Consider the following 22,630-nt stretch of genomic DNA (forward strand, 5'->3'; position numbering starts at 1 on the left):
CAGGCGTTTGACAATAAAGTCATTTGACCTCTTGCATTCCAATATTTTTCAAAGATATTATCATGGCCAGCCACTGAAGCACAGATACAGCTGACAATTGTGAAAATGCTTGACACAGTGATAGAAATTTTAGTTGCACCCTAACTACATCGTCTGCTTCTTTATTTCCACCACTCTTTAAAAAAAAATTATCTTTCTGCATTGTTACGTAAATTAATTTAAATTTCATGTAATTATTTAGACGAAAACAGCTACTAGGTAATGACAAAATTATACAGGTGATGTTAATTTTCTAAAGGCGGGACTTTTTGGGTTCACATGATTAACTCAAAAACCTTGGGCAATGGAAACATTTTGTAAACAAATCTAAAACAGTGCGAAGATTTCTATAAGAAGCAACTGTTCTTTCTCTTGTAACAGACAAATGTAGTGTCGTGAGTCCTTGGCCAAAAGCAAAAACTCTCCTTTAACTTGTCATAACTTGGAAACCATTAAAGATTCTGAGTAGCAACCACTTCTAAAAATAATTTCCATTCTTTTTCAAATTTCTCTCACTTGAACTCCCATTTAAAGTGATAAATAAGAAAGTTTGCCGCTTATCAACTTTTTAACTTATGACACATACATGCACCTTGTTTTATAGTGGTTCACATTGCACTTTCTTATATACATGTACACCTATATTTCAATAGTTTCATTAACGTATTCATTTGGCATGTCTAATCTGAAGATAACTCAATCGAGTCAAAAATGTTCATATCTTAATTTTAAAATGTGTACAAATAACTTTGTTATAGATAAGCATAGATGGACCCTTGTATTTAACTTAATAACATTATAACTTATTGGATATCCATTATGGCTTTTAAATTTCCAAGTAAGTTAGTTTCATATCTGCTGAATTGTTGTAACAGTAACATGGGTCCTAAAATATCTTCTGAAAAATGAGCAAAATGTTTACCATCACTGTGAGAGCAGCATATCTTCTACTGTTAGCTCTTGGGAAAGAAACGAAATATGCGGTTGCATTCTGTTTCCTCATTTGCTTCTTGCCAAAGAGCTCACAGTGAAAGATATGCTGCTCTCACAGTGATGGTAAACATTTGCTCATTTCTCAGAAGATATTCATTTTAGGAACCATGTTTATAGGACTTTTATTTCTTGTTTTAATGCATACTACCTCCTCTATAAATATTGGAATCTTTCTTCAGAACCTCCTATATACTGTTCATCAACAATAAGCTAGTCTATGCACGTGTGGTGTGAACAATATTAGTTTATAACAATTGTGTTACAGAGCTAGTGGCTAAAGTCCATCATGTAAGCATTTCAACAGTGTGCAAATGTCAAATTTTGTCAAATGTTAAGCAAAACAGTAAGCAACATTCTGAAAATGCTACAACAAATATATGGTTAAGGAACCGTGGCCCATACTGCAGTGTTTATACATCAGAAATCTTTTGTGCAGATACTCTTCCACACTAAGAGTAATCATAACTGATTCCAGAAAATGTGTTTCAGGATTGTTTCTAGCGTCTGTACAAAGTGGCATAAGTGCATTTTGGCTGGGAAAGATTATTTTAAATGTACATAAATTATCACAACTAAGTCATCAAAGTTAAAATTTATAAAACAGTTATATTACCGGTTGTTCTGTGTGGTTGTGAAACTTGGACTCTCACTTTGAGAGAAGAACAGAGATTAAGGGTGTTTGAGAATAAGGTTCTTAGGAAAATATTTGGTTCTAAGAGGAATGAAGTTACAGGAGAATGGAGAACGTTACACAATGCAGAACCGCACGCACCATATTCTTCACCTGACATAATTAGGAACATTAAATCCAGATGTTTGAGATGGGCAGGGCATGTAGCACATATGGGTGAATCTAGAAATGCATATAGTGTTAGTTGGGAGACCAGAAGGAAAAAGACCTTTCGGGAGGCCGACGTAGATGAGAGGATAATATTAAAATGGATTTGAGGGAGGTGACATATGATGATAGAGAGTGGATTAATCTCGCACAGGACAGGGACCGATGGTGGGCTTATGTGAGCGTGGCAATGAACCTGCAGGTTCCTTAAAAGCCATTTGTAAGTAAGTAAGTCATCGAAGTAGCCTATGCAGTATACGCATTCCATGGCATTATTAATTACAGTGTACAATAAAGAAAAACTGTTACAAAACATGACCTCTTACCTCAATTAAACGTGCAGCTTGTTCATTAACGCATCTTTTGAAATATGCAATGTAAGTGTGAATGTTCATTTTGTAAGGAGGAATATAAAATGGTTGCCTCGAGCATGTTCTCTTCACCTTGCGAACCTTCAATGTTCGTTCGTAATTACTCCTATCACAGTTGAAGGCATCAATGTTTCTTTCTTTGTCCTCTCCAATCTTTTTTACATCACTATGACTATTGTTTACACCAGAAGGAGGAGGAGATTCATTCAAAAGTGAGTCACTTAATGGAGAAGGCACATTATCACTCGCAGGACCAACAGATGCACTTATTTCTTTATCCATTTTCACAGTCTCTTCTTCATCTAAGGCACTGATATTACTCTGTTCACTGCAGTTTTCATTATCAACTTCACTTTTCATTTCACATGTTTTACTACTTATTTCTTTGCTGACATTTTGCTGAAAGTTCAAGGATGTCTTTAAACTCTGACGTATTTTTCTTACAGGGCTTGACTCATGTTCACTGGATGCTCGTGATTCAGTTTCATCATGATCGAAATTTTTCGATGACTGACCAGGAACTGGTGATGAGGAATCTTGTTCACAATTATCATCAAGAATTGTAACTTTTATAATAGTCTCTTTTCTCGTCTTAGACGCATCTGATTTAAATGAAATACTCAGTGCTTCAGAATCTTGTTCTCTTTCCTTAACTGGTTCCTTGGAATCCAGTATAATATCATGAATGATCACTTTGGATGACAGGCTGCCAGGACTAGACTCTCTAATTTCTCTCATTGGACTCAATTTAGAAGAACTCATACCAGTCTGTGATCTCAATCCCCTTCTTGCTGATGGTGTCATACTAGATCTAAGTAAAGATGGTGAATGTTCACCATCAAAACCATCTTGCTGGCTTGGAGAGAGAACTTTTTTAGGGGTTACAGAATGTGATGGTGTTGAAATAGGAAGAGAATTCTCGATATTTTGTGGCTTATCACGAACACCAGAACGATGAAGAGGAGGTACAGTGGCTGTTGTGCGCGGATTAGGTGTTATACCAGCCTGTGGAGTTGAATGCAGCTGTGGGGCTACAGCTGCGACTTTAGGCCTCCTCTCTTCTTCAGCCTCATCATCATCATCGTCATCATCATCATCATCATCTTCTTCATCGTCACCCGATTCATTCATCTTTTCAGAGGAAGTATTGACGTCATTTTCAACATCACTTCCAGAAGTTGGTTTTGATTCCGATAACGTTTCTGTTCTAGATGATACCTGTAATCATTAAAGAAATTAATTAAAAACATGATACCAGTAAAAGGAAAATGAATAAGTTTATTATTATATTTATTATTATTATTATTACTATTATTATTTGAACAGGTTAAATCAGCTTCTTGTCTATGTGGATGACGTGAATATGTTTGGAGAAAACCCACAAACAATTACAGAAAACACGGAAAGTGACCAGAATATTGTACGAAATGGAACTATAAAAATAATTGGAGCTGTGTCCTTTGGAGAGGTGGAAAAATTCAAATATCTTGGAGCAACAGTAACAAATATAAATGATACTCGGGAGGAAATTAAACACAGAATAAGTATGGGAAATGCCTGTTATTATTTGGTTGAGAAGCTTTTGTCATCTAGTCTGCTATCAAAAAATCTGAAAGTTAGAATTTATAAAACAGTTATATTACCGGTTGTTCTTATAGTTGTGAAACTTGGACTCTCACTTTGAGAGAGGAACAGAGATTAAGGGTGTCTGAGAATACGGTTCTTAGGAAAATATTTGGGAGTAAGAGGGATGAAGTTACAGGATAATGGAGAAAGTTACACAATGCAGAACTGCACGTATTGTAGGAACATGGAATCCAGACGTTTGAGATGGGCAGGGCATGGGCATGGGCGAGTCCAGAAATGCATATAGAGTGTTAGTTGGGAGGCAGAGGGAATAAGACCTTTGGGGAAGCCAAGACGTAAATGGATGGATAATATTAAAATGAATTTGAGGGAGGTGGGATATGATGGTAGGGACTGGATTAATCTTGCTCAGGATAGGAACCGATGGCGGGCTTATGTGAGGGCGGCAATGAATCTCTGGGTTCCTTAAAAGCCATAAGTAAGTCAGTATTATTACTACTCAATGGCGACCCGCCCATAAGGGCAGCTGCCCTCCCTGAAGTTTTAAAGGAAATCTAAGTACTCTACTTGAATAACTTTTAGGAAATTATTTACATTCTTTAAAGACAGGCTTATATAAATAAATTATTATATTTGTGTTCAGCTGTAACTCATGTAGATAGTTGTGTCGAGTATTAACTATTAAGCTACATAGTTCGGGCTGTGCCTTTCCTAGATAAAATTGCGCATAGCATCTAGGCAGCAAACTGACAGGAAAGAGTGGGAGAGAACACTTGTGAAAAGGCAAGCGAGGATCTGCATTCAGTGCAGCCCATATAATTGGCTAGTATGGAGTGGATCTGTTGCTAGTTTGCACTATGCCAGATCTGGATGGAGAGTTCGTAGTTTTCGTGGTGTTTTCTATTGTGCTAAACCCAGGGATAGATAGAACTTCACACTCTTCAGATGCTAGCCCTTTTTTTCAGGAGCCACCACATTTTACACACACTTGCAATGATAATATCATTAGAGCTGAGATAAGCATACATTTACTAAAATATATCAGACAGTATTATAACTTGGGGGCGGATGTTGATGAAAAGTCAAGTAATGGATCCTTCCATTTCCTAGACTAGATTGTTCCACTATTACTTCTTTTGTCAAGTGGGGCTGGGTTTATGTTGCTGAATGCTCGACCCTATTTTTTCTATTAGGTAGACCTTTAAAGTGGGTTTGCATTGCCTGGAATTCACAGAATTGGAATCACACGAGGGTAGAAATGAGCATTGTGTGAGTGGTGTTAGCTGTTATATAGTATGTGAGTACATTATTTGCAGGGATAGACTTATTGAGATTTCACACTTCATTTAGATTCATATTTAAGATATTACAGCCCCTGACAACAGTAATAACAACAATAATAGTAATAATAATAATCATCATCATCATCATTAGCACTACAGCCTGATACAAGCCTTGACTTCTCTCGAATTCTCATCCATGACTGTCTAGTGTCTATTGTTTAAATCTTCCTCCACACCACCCGTCCAATGAAGTTTGAGCTACCCACTTTTCCTTTTTCCTTCTGGCTTTTGATTCTTTTGGATATTTTTTTAAAATTTTTTTTTAATCCAATGCCACCAGGTTGTCTTTTCGACATCCAACTTTTGTTCAAGCTTTATCACCTCTAGTTAATAAGCATGGAAAGCCAAATACCGCATTTTTTCATGACAACCACACAACTGTTTATGCTTAGATTAAAAATAGAAGGATTAAATTTACTAGAATAATTCTGATCTCTGCTTTTGATGATGTTTGAACAAATAACTAAATCAGCAGACTCACGGCCTAAATTCCTAATTTCACTCTTCTGTGCAAACGTTAATGGTGAAAAATTTATGTTTTTTAAATATTTAACACTATTATTTTTTATATTCGTCTTAGAACTGAAACAATTGAAATTAGGACAGTTATAAGATCATGTTGATATAAAATACCGGATTCTTAACAGCACATGGGTAAAAAAATATTTGGTCAGTGGTATATAAATCCCAGGTACCAGGTCACCTAAACATGTTTATGTGGCATCTGAGTTCTTTTGTTGAGTTTAGAATTTTTTAAAACTTAAGATTTCTTTTATGTCACTACTACGTCTAATACATAATGTTAACAGAAGCAGTCATAGGCAGACATTCGAGTGTGCAATGTGTTTTATTAATTAATAATTATAATTAGGGAGCGGATGTTGATGACCTAAAAATCTACTTAAAATGATTAGAATGCCCTTAAACTAATGAAAAAATTACATAAAATTAAAAGAAAATGAAATTTAAATATTATGTACTCGCAATACAACTTCTTAAAAATTAGTCACCTTGTTTCAATGACTGCCCAGCAAATCTCGAAGAGAGAAGGTAACTTCCTGGAATTCGGCTAAGATAAAGGAAAAGGGCATGCAAAAAATGAAGGTTTTAAGGGAAAACTATAGATTTTAATGAGGGTTTACAATGTGTTTCAATTGGTGGTGATCCATGTCAGTGCCTTCATTCTCCATCTCCTCCTCCTTCCGTTCTTCACTTTTGTTAGCAGATCTTCCAGATGGGGGAATGTGAATGACAAAACATATTGTTGTTTTCTAATGCCAGGCATTTGACAATAAAGTCATTGGACCTCTTGCACTCCAATATTTTTCAAAGATATTATCATGACTAGCTACTGAAGCACAGATTTTGAGGTGTTCCGAATCCATTTCTTGATTTGAATTGCACACTGGACAGTTAGGAGACTGATATATTTCAATTCTATGCAGATGCTTGGCCAAAAAGTCATGGCCTGTTGCCAATCTAAATGCAGCTACAGACGATTTGCGTGGTAAATAGGGAATCAACTGTGGATTATGATGCAGAGAGTTCCATTTTTTCCATTGAGATTGTGTTATCAAATTTTGTTTGCTGAAGTCTAAGTATGTAGATTTAATAAATCTTTTCACAGAGAAATATGTAGATTTAGTAACAGGTCTGTAAGTAGCAGTGCTGCCCTTCTTTGCTAAAGCATCCACATTCTCGTTTCCCAGGATTCCACAATGGGATGGTATCCATTGGAAAACAATTCTTTTATCGAGTGTTATTAGTTGAGAGAGCATTTTATTTATTTCTGCTATTTGAGATGAAGGTGTGTGGCTATAGACTATTGACAGAATAGCTGCTTTGGAGTCTGACAATATAACTGCATTTTAAAATTTATTGATGTGGCAGAGAAGATTCCTGTGACTTTCACTTATTGCAGTGATTTCTCCATCAAAACTTGTTGTTCCATATCCAAGAGATCTATAAAGTAAGAAGAGACAGCACGTAACACCTGCACCTTGTTCCCTGGAGATCAAGGATCCATCGGTGTATAAATGAAGCCAGTTTTGTGGAGGGTACCTAATATTAATTGTCTCTAAAGATAATTTTTTCATTATTTCAGTGTTCACTTCTGATTTCAGTATTTCTTGTGTTAAATTTAGATTATACTCTATATTTAATAGTGTTAAAGGGTTCGGTTTAATTTGTAAGTTTCTTTTAAATTTGGGACGTTGATTTTCTGTTTTAATTCTTGAACCATGGATATGAAACTTTTTTTAGTTTTTAATCTACGGAGAGGACTGTATGAATGCCAATTGTTTCCTGGTAATCTGATAAGTTTTTCATATTGAATCAGTGTTTTCTTCTATTATCATTTCGATGCTGTTAATATTAGTGAGGAATCTCATAGAATCTATTGGAGTTGTTTTGATTCCACCAGTAATGAGCCTGAGAGCTTGGTTTTGAACATGTTCTATTTCGTTTATGAAAGGTGAAGTAATTAAACTTTCTCAAAAAACAAAACATATTGTGGGTGCAGCTTGCATTTTTGCAATCTTTGTGTTAAAAATACTGTCCTTCCCTGTGGGGACACAATATCCTGTCCAGAATACGGTGAAAGTTTCTCCCCTTCCAAACATAAATTCTAAAGACACCCTCGTATGGACAAAAGAACAGTAGTGGTCAAAGCCCTCACTTAAACTAAGCTGTTGTCAAGCATTTTATATTACTTCCGTTGTGTGATGAGTGGAATGAGGGATGGTCTTTACAGTTTTTTTTTTGAAATCATAAAACTCAAACTTCGCTGTTATTCACTTATTCAGTAGGTAATTACTACTGACCTATTTGCTTAGAACAGACCTATCAGTAAAGAAGAAAGTAAAATGCATTCCAAATGTTCTAAAAGTTCTACAAGACCCCACATTGCTACTAGTGTGCAGATTAAAATTAAGTTGTTGAATTCACCTCATCAAATTGAAGGTTTCGTCGTGCTCTCTTCTGGCGATCTTGTTCCTCTGCATGGGCTGTATCTTTGGAAATTTTAATAACAGCCCACAAGTTCCGTTTGTCCTCTGGTGTCATTCCTTCCTCTAGTAATCCCAGATCTGAAAGCAATATGAATACATTCAAATTAGCCTATGCTATTTTGTTATGTGTCCTGCGACGTGGCATCATGGTCATGGCATACTGCCTTGGACTCGCGTTATGGAATGCATGCTGGTTTGAGTCCTCACAGGGGAAGAAATTTTCTCGTGAAATTTCGACCAGTGTATGGGACCAGTATCCACACAGAATCGTGATGCATTTGGAGAGCTACGATAGGTAGTAAAATCCGGTTGTGAATGCCAGCTATAACAGCTGGGGGGATCATCATGCTAACCACACGATACCTCCATTCTGGTTGGATGATCGTCCACCTCTGCTTCGGCATGTGGGCGTGAGGCCAGCAGCCAGTTGGTCGGTCTAGGCCCTTCATGGGCTGTAGCGCCACGGATTATTATTTCGTTATGTACTGACTACTTAAAATTAAAGACGTAACTCAAAATGAACGAAACGATTCATTAGATGAACAGCTACTTCATCAGATTTACACTTCCGATATCTAGGTTTAAACCCTGGTAAACCAAATGGATAGATGGATGTTAAGGCAAGTTTTTAATAGAATACTCCCATCTCTCTTCCAACAATCACTACATCATATCTCACAATTCACACTTACATACATTATCAGTGTTGAAAACAAGAATAAACCATTCCACTGAATCATTTCCACAGGAAATCAACTCCATGGGATCCTATGATGAACGCTTCTCTGATCAGATCACTTTTGAAATGAGGAATAAGCTTCTATGAATGTTACCTGTCGACGTTTTGTATGCTAAGTTCTGAATTACAGTACCATGGCAACCATTCAAATCAACCAATCACGAGAGATGCATAACCATGGGAAAAGGACAATGTTGCCATGTCTATGTTTACAAGTTGCACGTGTATATGATGCCTGGAATGACATTGAGTTGGCTGGTTAGCATATGTGTTGTGTGAATTAAAAATATTGTTTAGTTTTAGTATTGTTTTAGTGTATAGATAATTATTGTGTTTAAATTATATTACACGTATTATCTTCGTTGTCATTGGTAGAGTGTGTGTTTTCTAGTTTCTGCAAGAGTTTCTAAACAGGTGACTTGTGCAATGTTGGAAGAAAGGAAAGGCAGGCGGAGAACAAAGAATATTGTACAAGGAGTCCCGTTAAAGAGTCAAGCGCGAGAGATGGTGTGTAACGTAAGAGAGTATTTTGAGAGAGAAAAAGATAATGGCGGGCCTCTTTTACCTTTGGCGCAAGTCATAATGAGAAGTGCTGCTTGTGTTAAAATTAATAAGAGCACTGTTATCGATAAAGGAGAAGAAAAAGGCCGTGTAAATGAAGATGACGCAGGGTTCTCAAGATTTGTAACTCTGGGAAAAGGGAAAAGTGGAGAAAAGTATAATAAATATAAATACTTTCCTGCAAGATGTTTTTCTAACAATATTATATGGACGAATACTGGCACACATAAAAGTAAAGGTATAGACATTGTATTAAATTTAAACTTGTTTTTATAGTTAACAGTTGTTTCAATGCTTTTCTAACAATATTAAATTACATTGAAGATGACTACCACCACCTTTGATATAATAATGAAAATGTTACAAACCTTCAAGATGCTGGTTAATGGCCTCATCTGATTCCTCTGTATTGTTGTTCCCACTCATTTTGTTTCAATATCTGTTTACGCCTATAAGAAAAAAATAATGTTATCAAAATGATCAAAATAAACACTGATTTATTCAACAGGCCATTGGAAGTACAAAAGTAATCTAAGTTACGTCTTAACCTAATGTTAAGTAAGCATATTCGTACAGTTCAGCTATACTTCTACCATTTTTCAAGGTCGAAAAGGGACCAGTACCAGGGTCAATTTCATTTAAGTGTATAATTTAAGTGGCAGTTAATGAATGTTATGTGCTATAATTAAAATTACACTTCATACAACATTTGTACATGGTGCTGTCAATCCTTATGTACACAATACAAATACGGACAACATTCTTACCAACTATTCAAACAAGGCATTCTTCCTTGGACACTTTCTATTTTGTACATTTTTTTAGTGGGTTATATTACGACCCTGTATCAACGTCTCAGGTTAGTTAGCATCGGAATGGAATAGTGACAATGCTGGTGAAATGAGTCTGGGATCCAGCACCGATAGTTATCCAGCATTTGCTCATATTGGGTTGAGAGAAAAACCCCAGAAAAAACATCAACCAGATAACTTGCACCAACTGGGATTAGAACCAAGGCCACCTGGTTTCGCGATCAGATGAGCTAACTGTTACTCCACCAGAGATTTAAAGAAATTGGTCGGGTAGAATGGGAGAATGTGTCCTTATTCAAAGTAAAGGCACTGAAAGCAGTGATAGCAGCAATGACCCACTAAAAAAAAAAAAAATAAAATAAAAAAAAAATAAATAAATAAAAATAAAAATAAAATAAAAAAAAAATAAAATAAATAAATAAATAAAAATTAAATCTCTGGCAACATAGTAGTTGTACATCTTTCAATTTGAATGTTGTGCTTCTGTTTCCGACCCACTGTTTGACATCCCTCTATCCCACAGAAATTCGATTGGATTGAGGTCGGGATGGTAAGGTGGAAGTCTGAGAATTGTAAGACTATATTTGGATAATAGTTTGTCAATTAGAATTTTTGTACAGGCTTGTTTGCTTTGATTAAATCATATGGGTCTTTTTTTTTTTCCTAGAAAGGGGATTTTTTTTTCACTAATCTGGTTATCATATTGGATTTTAAGGAATTGGAGGTTAGTGGTTTATCTATTTCAGTGTTATGACAGTAAGCATTGTCAATTACAAGGACAGAATTAGGAGGTAAATTAGAAATTAGCATTGTTCTGAGACATTTCATGAAATTTTCGGCTCCATTTTTTTATAGAAATCTCCAGTTTTCGAGACTCTCTCCTCTTGCTCCAGGTACTACCAAACCGGTGTTGCTATCATCAATTTAACTTTCTGGAGTGGTATGGTTACTGTGTATGTATGTCTCATCTGCAAATATATTCAATCTTTTATCTTCTCTGTGACTTTGAAAGCATGTCAGGTTTTGCATTGAGAAAGTATACCATATTGCTCTACTTGATCTTGGTTTTTCCCCGTCTAAAACTGAAACTTTTTATTAATCATCTGAGGCTTCTATAACTTCTTGAAAGTTAATATCTTCCTTTAACTTCGACAATAATTTCTTTATCTTTGGTATAGAATCCTCTTGAACACAGAAATTTTGAATTGTTGGCCAAATAACAGTTTTATCGAAATCATCAATTTCAGTAATTTTCTTAGGGACATTAGGCTTATGTTTCTTCCTATATGTGTCAAACAAAGTCCCTGCTTTCTCATGTTTCTTTCGATCCCTTATGATTCTGGAAACAGAAATCACTGGCACCCTGGTTGCTTTGCTGACCTTTTCTTGCACTCTCTAAACACCTTCGAAAATCCTGGTATAATTCTTTGCTTCTTCTTTCACAAAATCATAAACATTTTCAACAATTTCCTTGCTTTTACTATGTAATGAATCACCTTCCAATTTTGATGCAACAGGAGGCATAATAATTGTAGAAATCAATTAAATATTAACACATCAGTTTCACAATGGATTAGCTCGTATAGAATATATATGTCTCACTCTGATTTCAACACAAATACTTGTAGCACAATAGTCTCACCTCAGTTTCAACAAACTGTACAACATTCAGGGAATAAGGAAGTTTACAGACAGGTATGTGTTTTGGTTCCTTGTGTCAAAACAGGTAAACAATGTGGGTGCGCAATGATGACAGCCATAATATTTCCTCACAGACTGGACTAAATTTGACTGAATGCTTAAGGGTAAACATTAAAATCAATGCTTCAAAATATACTCAGATGATATTTTCCCTCCAGAGTGATTCTAAAGGTGGGTTTATCTTGTGACATGTTGGGCCAACAGTGTTGGACAATATTGCTGGGGCCGACAAATTGGTATATTTGAACATTAATTTATCATGAAATATTTGTCCAGTCCAACATATCAGGAATGCTGGAAATTAAGCATGTAGCATCACTCAAAACAGTCTGTTTCATGTGCATGATGGACAAACATCACTTCGTTAGCTCTTCTATATATGTTATTCTAGCAGACAGATTACTTTTTTTGAAGAGAAGAAAAAGTGATACTCCATAAGGAAAGATGGGGAGTGACGAGTTTTCTTGCTAAACATCATCTTGAAGTAACTATAGCTTATAGCTCCTTAATGAACGACTTCCGACTACAAAGTGGCCATGATCATTTTGTGCAAATGACTTTATCGAATAAACCAAACAATAAGAGACATGTAAAGCACAATCAGTAAGGAGACAGTTGGGCAACAACTACTAATAGACGGAGAATCTGAGCACACACAAGTTCCTGACATGCAAGTATACTGAGTTGGCTGTTTATCTTGATACACTAAGGAGTCAGCCCAACCCTACTGGTCAAATATTTGGTCCTAACATCAACACGTCAGCCAATGGCTCAAAAAATATGCACCACTATTTATCTTTATATACAACTTGTCAGCCAACATATGAAGATAAATTCACCTTAAGGATATTTTACTATAGGCTAAAATAAATATAATTATGCCAACTTTAGGAAAAATTACCCAATGCACTAATTTAAATAACTGTGTTCCAACGTACAAGCTATACCAAGGTACTAGAATCTCCCTTGTAACTAAACCATCATCTATGCAAAAATAGATAAAGGTTGGAACACTTGAACACAATCTTTAACTTAGCTTATTGAGTACTGCATTTTTTTCTTTGGGTGAGGGATGAAGTAGGCCTACTGGATAGGATGGAATATGAGTGGAGGGTGGGAGAAAAACGCACACATAGACTGCTCATACAGGTCCATTCTATTACCTCCAAAGTTGAATTTTGAAGGCCATGGAGCTCTATACTTACGATTCAGATCTCCAAAGCTTTAACTTCCTTTCAAAGGAAGCCATGCTAAAGATTTTATCATCCTTAAAAATTCATTGCTCTTCACTGAATTTGAGTTCACGGAGCTCAGACACAGTGGTAACCACTAATGACTGAGGAAGACAAGAGTATTGAAATATTCCCACAAGAGTTTGAGTCTATCCTAATTTGTACTATAGTCCCGACACTGTTATTTCCGGCATGACTCCACCTCTTTGCTTACGTCTTAGAAAGTGAAGGCTCTATAAAGTCTAGGTAGGTAGATCGTTAGCCATTTTTGTTCTTATGTTGCCGAGCTACCATACGAGAAATCTATTTGCCACACCGTTAAACATTATCATGTCGTAGCTCCTATGATAATAAATCAAACGCAATGTAATTCAGCAAATAATTGAGCGGCAAATAACGCCTTCGTGTGCTTTCTGCGAACGCCAACGAAAGAGCTAAAATGGTGGGCGATTATATTAAGTATTTATAGAGCCTCAAGAAATGAATCAGCGAATCACAAGATGCACACGTTTAAATGTAGCCAACCTGCAATGCAATTGGCTGCCGGAAATTAGAGCGACGGGACTATAGATGAGCACATGGTGCTTTTGAATGAAAAAATTATCTAAAAGCACGATGTTTAAAATATGAAGATTTACAGAGTAGGTGTATAAAGACTTTTGTTTTACTTAGCTACTGCAATAGGTCTAAAAATGGGGAAAAGTGACTATAACCTATATGACATTTTGCCATCCCTTCACGGCTTCACCTAATACACTCAAACCTTGTCACAGTCCTTGCTTCCTGTCATTTCCCTCTTCTAACTCACTCTGTCACAGTCCTCAGCTCAATCACTTAGCTATTCCCTCATCTAACTTAGCCTAACCTTGTCCCATCATTTGGCTATCCCCTTATATAATTTACTCCAACCTTATCACAATCCTAGACTCTGTCACTTATCTATCCCCTCATCTAACCCACTCTAACCTTGTCACAGTTCTCGCTTCTTCTCACTTAACTACCCCAGGGCTGGTTGTTTTTTTTTTCCCCTTGTTATTAGCGATAAATGCGAAAAATGTAATAGAGAGATGCAGCAAGAAGTATAAGTACGATTTATCACAAATGTGACTGATTTATGGCTGTAATTTTGTCGCGAATTTTCGCGAAAATTGACCGTTTCTGCAAAAATCTTCATTTTTACGATAAAACCGAAAAATTGGTATTTTTGTTAAAATTTTATTTTTAAGAAATAAGCTTATATTCGTTTTGAAGATGTTGGCTGCAAAGGAATGAGAAATCTTTTGGAAAGGTACATTAACCCGAAAATCTATTATTCTCTTTTATGACCAGCAGAACCATCGATGACTGGCTTTTCCTGATCCTTTGAAACATTCTGTTTATATAGAAATACATTCTTTTAAGTTATTATTAGCTGCAACAGTAATGGAAGACATGACTGCATGAACTTCTATTATTCTCCTGGGTTTCCCCTTTGCCTCCATGACCATTTTCACCATTGGTTTTCCAGTTTCCTAATCCGCAGGTACAGCGAACCAAGGGCAACCGTCCAGCCCGGCAATGTTAACACAGTTCAGATGAGGTGGGGTGAAGCAAAAATAAAATAAATGTGAGATTAAATAAAATTTTCAAGGAAACACTAAAGGGGGTGTATTTCTACATTTTTGAGAAGTTGAGAATTACTTCATACAGGCCTCTTACTTGATGGGAAATATCAGTTTGTTCCCGTACAAATATGTGTTGAATTAACACTTAAAAAACTAGAAGCTGTGCTGTTAAATGATGAACGTAATACTCAAATATTTCGAGCATTAGATTATATTTTTGAACCAACAAAGTTGCTTTCCAAGGTAGGGGTGAATAATTTTGATAGACTTAAAGCAATGTTCAGTAGATTACAAGAGTTTGTAAATGTTGGTGAACAATGTGATTTGCTTCTAGGTTATGTAGAGTTATGCAAATTAGCTAAGTGTGTATTCAGTAATAAATCTGAGCTCAATGTAATTGGCACACTGGAAGCATTAAAAGCAAGAGGTGATGCGTTTAAAGAATTTGTTGATAAGTCTATGCAGTCATTGTGGTTTCAAATGCAGATAGTGAACAGGTTTTTTTTTTTCACAGTACAATCTTGTAGTGTCAGATATGACAAGCAGTATGAAGGAGCAAAATCTTGTCACTTGTTATATATTGATGTTTGAAAAATGAAAATAAATGAGAGACAGATTGTTTTGTATACAACTTTGTTTACACTCCACTTTTTCTAATATACCTATAACCGAGTAAGGCTGCTTTTCAAAAGGTATAATTATTACTTATGTACTGTTTAAGCTTTATTTTCCCATATATGTTGCAAATATTATGCCTTGTATAAAATCATTCATTGATTTAGTAACATTATGACAAAGTGTAAGCTATGGCATTAAAAATTATCTCGAAATTTTCATGAAATTACTGCCATATTTTTAACCATAAGACGATATTTTATATATTTTTCACAAAATTTTTTAAAAACTAACACCAAAAAAATTCGGCCCTGGCTATCTCCTCAATCTAACCTACCCTAAACATTGTCACAGACCTTCTGTCACTTAACTATTTCCTCATCTAACATACTCAAAATCTGTCACAGTCCTTGGCCTCCTGTCATTTATCTCCTCATCCAACACACTAAAAAATGTGTCAGATGTGTCACAGTTCACAGTATCTTATCATTTAGCAATTCCTTCATCTAACTCACTGTAATCTTGTCAAAATTCTCAACTTCCTGTTACTTAGCTATCAGCGCATGTGTCACGTCCTGCAGAACACCCAAAGTTTCTTTTCCACAAATTATAATTGAACTTAATTTTGAAAAACTTAATCACTATCTACTCGCGAACCAGCGCAAAAAAAGGTCGAAAACACCAGCATAGAACATTTTTGTGAATCAGCAGTGAAAGATAGACTTATAGGTTAATGAAATTTAGAGTAATAAAAAATAGGCCTATGCTCAATTTACTGATATCAGAATACAGAGGTTTTTGTAAGATGGTAAGGTAGGCTACCTACTTTTAAACTACTGAGACTAGATTATTGAATCACTGAGAAGAAGATATAGCCAATATGGAATCAGGTAAAATGAAAATGACACAGAAAACAAGTAGTCTACTCGAGAAAAACGCCCATAAAACTTGTCTGTTCTTCACGAATTTTTACTCCGAATTATCCAGCATTGTGCTTTCAATTTCTTACAACTCTTCGAAATCGGCATCGAGCACTTTTTTCTATTCCTTATTATAGAACTTCTTTATATTCATTCTCCTACACTGTACAGAAATACCTCGCCTCTGGAATTCTTTACCTAATGACGTCAAGGATTGCCGAACATTATCACAATTCAAAATTAAATAGGAAAATTTTGTCTTATTTCATGGTATTTAAGTATTGCTAGATATGTTGATTTGTGGTTTTGCTCTAGATTTAAAATTGCAAGTTTCTTGTTTATAAATATTCGTTAACTTAGTCTTGTTAATTAATATGATATAATTACTATAGTTAATCATTCGCTTAAAGTTTGTGTGACTAATCTGTATAATATTTTCGTGTGGTTTTACTTCGTTTATAGTTTGATGTTCTTTTATTATTGTAGTTGTATTTCTGGTGGTGTGGAAGAGAATGTCTGATGGCTTTAACTACATCAGAATAAATAAATAATAAATGAATAAATCTTGCACGATCTGCCTTGAACAAACAAATTAAGAAATTTCATCATATAATAACTGAATAAATACTGGACTGGAAACACAGGTACACATAAAATACACGTGTTTGTTTTGCATGTACCCATAGGTAGGTAACTCATTAGGCCTAGCTCATTACTTACACATTCTAAGCTGATCATAAATCCTACTTTTGTAATACATTTTTAGAAATTATTTAGTTTCATGTAGCATAGTTCAAGAGTCACTGATATTATGCCCTTCTTACAAGGAAAGGACATATATCTATTTACTAACAAACATGATGCCATCAAATGTCATATCACTGCATTCAAGAAGTTATTCTGAACTAAATATTACGTCACAATAGGGGAGTTAAAAAAACCGTACATTTACATGCCATGAACAGACATCAATCAAAATATGTTAACTTCATTATACATCTAGGCCTACTATTTAAATTATGTTAAACATAAGTTATATCAGGTTACAACGATCCCCAGTTTTTACAGAGTAACATTAAGGTTTTACTTTCAACTCGCTTCATAGCTAGATATTAAAAGCTCGATAAAATCTTTGTGCAAGAGAGTCATGTTTACAGCAGAACCCACCATTTTTATATAATCATGGAGAATATGATTCGAGTAATGTTACATCCTAACCTAAGTACGCCATTCTCGTATATTGCAGCTCTATACTCCTACAATTTTCAAGGTCAAAAGGGCACCGTTTAATGTAAATTCATAATTAAGTGGCAGTTAACTAATGTTATGTGCTATAATTACACTTACACTTCATACAAGATTTGTACATGCCGGTATTCCAGTATATAGACAAACACCAGTCATCCCTTATGTACACAAAATGAAATTATGAACATTCTTAACAATTTCGATGGTTTAAATGTAATATTATTTAGAGACTAATTTCTGGACAATATAACAGCATATTTTAATAAAAATGACAGTAATAACTTTTATTTTCCATATAAACTTCCATAAACACAACCACTTTTATTATTATACCAAGACAGAAAATCGACTACAATCACAATAATATCGATGCAAATGTGTGTAATGATGAAATTTCCCACCGCTGCTTGACAATGTAGCCAACATTAGAATGTAAGCAAACAAAAATTAGTTGCAATAAAACGAGGGGAAATATTTTGTATGACAGTCAATGACAGTATAATTATTTAAAAGATTAAATAAACAAATTAAAATGTCGCTAGACTCCAGAATACAACCTCATTGCTAGTAACCGTGTCAATGCTGTCCTAATGCTAAAACCTTTGGTAGTATTTTCCTTGCACCAAAAAATACAAATGGCGTTTTTACAAAAACACTTGTATAAATATTCAACACTCTCCTAGTCTGGAATGCGTGTGCGAACTTTGTGATCAGCTCTGCGAAAGATACCACATAATAAAATGCAAGAACAGAATCAAGTCAATTAGCGAATACAGCAAAGAATAATAACAAATCAACTCTTGCACACTTGTGCGCATTTCTTATTATAAATATTCAAGTTTTCGTAAAAGGAGAGCATTTTCCGTGAACCAAAAATAGAATATAGCGTTGCTACTAGATCGTTTGCAGTCTATGATCCTTCACTTCCAGTAAATATTTCCTTAATTTCTTGTCAATATTTTGCTATTATATCTATTTGCTCAATTTTTTAAATTGTTGCCCCTTGCGCCGTATTGCTTTGCATCAATGTCTACCGTTTTGTACTGGTTTCCTGTTGGCTCTGCGCAGCACGGCACATTCATGAGCAAGTGATCAGATTTTGAAAGAAAAAAATGGGACACTTCCTCGATGCGAGATATTAACACACACATTTTAGTCAAACTGTAATTCAGGCAATTAAAACTGCAAATTTATGTTGTGATAGAAGAAATAAGAATAAAAATATTAAATTTGCTCTATTTTAATGCTACTGAAACAACAGCAATACACAGGTACAAATTACCATACCTTAATAAGTTGATAACTCTTTAAACAAGCACACCCAGGTTCAAATCTTGGTTGGGACAAGTTATCTGGTTGAGGTTTTTTCCAGGGTTTTCCCTCAACCCATTAAGAGCAAATGTTGAGTAACTTTCGGTACTGAACTCATTTCGCTAGTATTATCACCTTCGTCTCACTCAGACGTTAGATAACAATAGCAAATGATAAAGCATCGCCAAATAATCTATCGATTTGTGATATTTCCTGTTGAGTTGTATCCAAGTGTAGAAGTCGAGACGAGCGATTAAAATGAGTTTTAACAATTAATTAATGTCCACACATGTGGAGTAGCGGTCAGCGCGTCTGGCCGCGAAACCAGGTGGTCCGGGTTCGAAACCCGGTCGGGGCAAGTTACCTGATTGAGGTTTCTCCGGGGTTTTCCCTCAACCCAATACGAGCAAATGCTGGGTAACTTTTGATGCAGGACCCCGGACTCATTTCACCGGCATTATCACCTTCATTTCATCATCATCATCATCTTCATCATCATCCTTGCATGTATTGGGCCTAGTGGCCCGTTACGATCTCTTGCCAACGCTTGAACGGTCTGCCCAAGGATCTCTTGCCCACAGGATGGTAATTTAAAATTTGGCGTGGAATTCTAGAACGAGGCATTCTGATGACATGTGATCTCCAGTTTTGTCTGTATTTTTGTAGGTATTCCGTAATCGGTTCAATCTGCAGTTCTTTCATAATGTCAAAATTTCTAATATGATCCATTCTCGTGTATCCCGCTGTGCGACGCATTCTCATTTCTGCCGCCGTTAATCTTTGTGAATCAATATTACGAATCGTCCAAGCTTCATAGGTCTGGCCAATGTTTTATAAATTCTGGTGTGCGTGTGTTTTTGTACTTAGGTTGGTTTGAATATCTGATTAATTATCCCCATTACTCTGTTGAATTTAATAATTTTCTCATTCAAATCTTTTTCTTCTTCATATGAAATTTGGTAACCGAGATAACTAAAATTTTTAACTTGTTAATTTCATTCAGACGCTAAATAACCTGAGATGTTGATAGAGCGTCGTAAAATAATCCAATAAAATAAAAAATAAAACAATTAATATTATTTAACTAAATTTAGGGAAGCACCGTTCCCAAATTGTGGAATTTGTTGTAATATTAATGAATATAGGCTATATACGTAATGAAGATGACGTTCAAAACGGCGCACCATGCAGACACACAATCTTCATGCATCTTAATTGAACGCGCGTTTTAAACTTGATTCTTTCAACATTTTTCCCAGATTGCATGCGTACGAGCATGGGGAATTGAACCCTGCATATGCAGCTTAAGAGTAACAAAATCTACATCGACATAAGGCATAGTCCTTCTACCCCTCCTTCAATATAATCCCTGTGCTTGGTGCTGCGGCACGTTCGACTTATAATAATGCTATCTTTATCAGCGGTGTAGTGGTGCCAGGGTGCACCAGGGCACCGTCCCGGTACTTTTTTTTTTGCAACTAGCGAGCGCCCTGCTTCTTTACTTTTACTTTTTAAAATAATAATAATATTGTCTTACTTGCGTGTCACTCAACTTTGTATTTTACATATAAGCATTAATAATAATAATAATAATAATAATAATAATAATAATAATAATAATAATAATAATACAGTATTTAGGCCTACCTGCACGCTTAAGCCTGCATAATACCCTAATCTTTTTCCTACTCTTTCTCATACAGCTTTACTCAGTCAGCCACAATTAAGGAAATTTTTGCTGGTAAGTTTGTTCTCTTTGGTGCATTGAAGTCTCTGTGACTGTGATTCTCATTACAATACGCGTAAAACGGAAAGCTCTTGTTCTGTCTTGTTTTTTATTATTATTATTATTATTATTATTATTATTATTATTATTATTATTATTATTATTATTATTATTATTATTATTATTATTATTCATAATGTTAAACTTTTCGCGAAGAGCCCTGGTTCTATTTTATTTACGACTACACCCACTGATCTTTATTATAGAGAGACCTACCGCTTAGTACCGACATTGTAATAAAATGAAGCTGACACAGTATGAAATTTAACTTGTGAAACACATTGAAAAGGTTGTTTTGACAGTTCTGCAGTGCAGATGTTAAATATTGTGCATTGTCGATTTTAAACTCATTTTAAGAGTGGTATTCACCCGTTCATTAGTTTGAGTTTTGACTTTATTGTGAAACGTTCGTTTAACGTTTTCTGCATTGACAGTTCATATTTTTAATATAAACTTCACATTACCGTTCCGGGTTCTTTGATACGAATATGTCTAAGCAACTGTAAGCTCAATTTTACAATTTTTTTTAGCAAAAAGTGGCGTAGTGATTCTCGCGAAGTTAGTGAAAATTTCACATTGGCAAATGTTTCTTCGCAGCCGCATCGTGACGATGTAGTCGCGAACATTCTTTCCGGAAAGAGTTTCACAACCCCGTGAAAACTCAGCTAATAATAATAATAATAATAATAATACCCTCAATACGTAGTAAATATGCATCCATAGACAGTTGCTAACCACTAGGATCGCTAATATCGCCTCATTACAGACAATGCGAAATAGTATCGGCACAGTCTATTGTTTCTAGCACCCTCACAACTCAAGCTTCGTGACTGTATATATTAGACTGTGATAATACACCAAATTTTAAATACCGATAATGTAAATTGTAAACCATTTTAATAATGACCTCCCCTTGACAAAATTCTGCATACCGTACTCCATTGGCTGATAGAATAGTCAATAGGTAGATATATTTGAATGACTCGAGGGATTTCCGAAATTGTCCAGAAATAAAGTGAGAGAGAGAGAGAGAGAGAGAGCGAGAGAGTTTCGCTGGAAGAAGTTAGCGACCATTTGGAGATTACATATGATCAGTGTTGCCAATAGTTGTTCATATAATCCCGCTAGATGGCTTTCGAAAACCGGCGATTTCTAACAAAAATCTCTAGATTTAATACTATTTATTATTCAATTTTATAACAATAATAAAATAAGTGGTATAGCGCACAAGTTTAACTTTCGCAGATCCTGGTCAGTGAAGCTTTCGTTTCGGCACAATATAAGACATACAATTTTATACGCATGCAATTAGCATTGATAAGAAACATGTAATTTAAAAAGCACTCACTCAAATTAGCAGCTCCTCTGGGTCATCTCCATCTGAACCTTCTAACGCAGGAATATAATACTGTGACTGTGAGGTCCCCGGGGTAGTAGTTATTTCTAGCCTGTCCACTTTCATTTTTGTACGTAGACAAGGTAGGCCCAGGTAGGCCCTACCTATTTTCTCCAAAACCTCTGGTGGTACCTGATAATTCTTGCAACCTTGTTCACACGACCCAGACCTGCCCGTATTGTCAGAATTGCATTAATTAATTCTGTCCCCATTCGTTTTCGTAGACTTCACGACATTCATCATACTAAAAAAATATTCTCTTCACTTGAGCATTAGACCAAGAAAACAATAAGATCAAGCAATTCTTGAAAAGGATTTATATTAGATGCGTCCCTGTAAATGGCTACTTCGCTCCAGAATTCAATTGTTTGTCTTTATGTTACACTTCACCCTAGATCATATAATTATGTAACAGATATGTCGGGGTTATAGGCTTTGAGGTTAACAACTTTTGTCTACGCTGCCATCTAGTTGTTATATAAGGAGTCACGTCATAATACCCATTTGAATTGCATTAGCGACTGTG

General features: G+C 35.4%; 1 protein-coding gene across 5 annotated transcripts in view; it reads right to left on the minus strand.

Moving 5' to 3' along the window:
• LOC138704808 (DNA ligase 1-like) overlaps positions 1–17,970 on the minus strand; it is an 81,922-nt gene extending 63,952 nt beyond the window's left edge. For all 5 annotated transcript variants that reach the window (XM_069833083.1, XM_069833081.1, XM_069833086.1 and 2 more), the window contains exons 1-4: positions 17,711–17,970; positions 9,848–9,928; positions 8,118–8,257; positions 2,197–3,459 (exon numbers count right to left, since the gene is read on the minus strand). In XM_069833083.1, the coding sequence (XP_069689184.1) occupies positions 2,197–3,459; positions 8,118–8,257; positions 9,848–9,905 (1,461 nt within the window). In that variant the 5' untranslated portion in view covers positions 9,906–9,928; positions 17,711–17,970. The remainder of the gene's footprint in view (positions 1–2,196; positions 3,460–8,117; positions 8,258–9,847; positions 9,929–17,710) is intronic.
• Between the last annotated feature and the right edge of the window lie 4,660 nt (positions 17,971–22,630).

Source organism: Periplaneta americana, chromosome 8 (assembly GCF_040183065.1).
Source record: "Periplaneta americana isolate PAMFEO1 chromosome 8, P.americana_PAMFEO1_priV1, whole genome shotgun sequence".
In the NCBI taxonomy this organism is placed as follows: Eukaryota; Metazoa; Arthropoda; class Insecta; order Blattodea; family Blattidae; genus Periplaneta; species Periplaneta americana.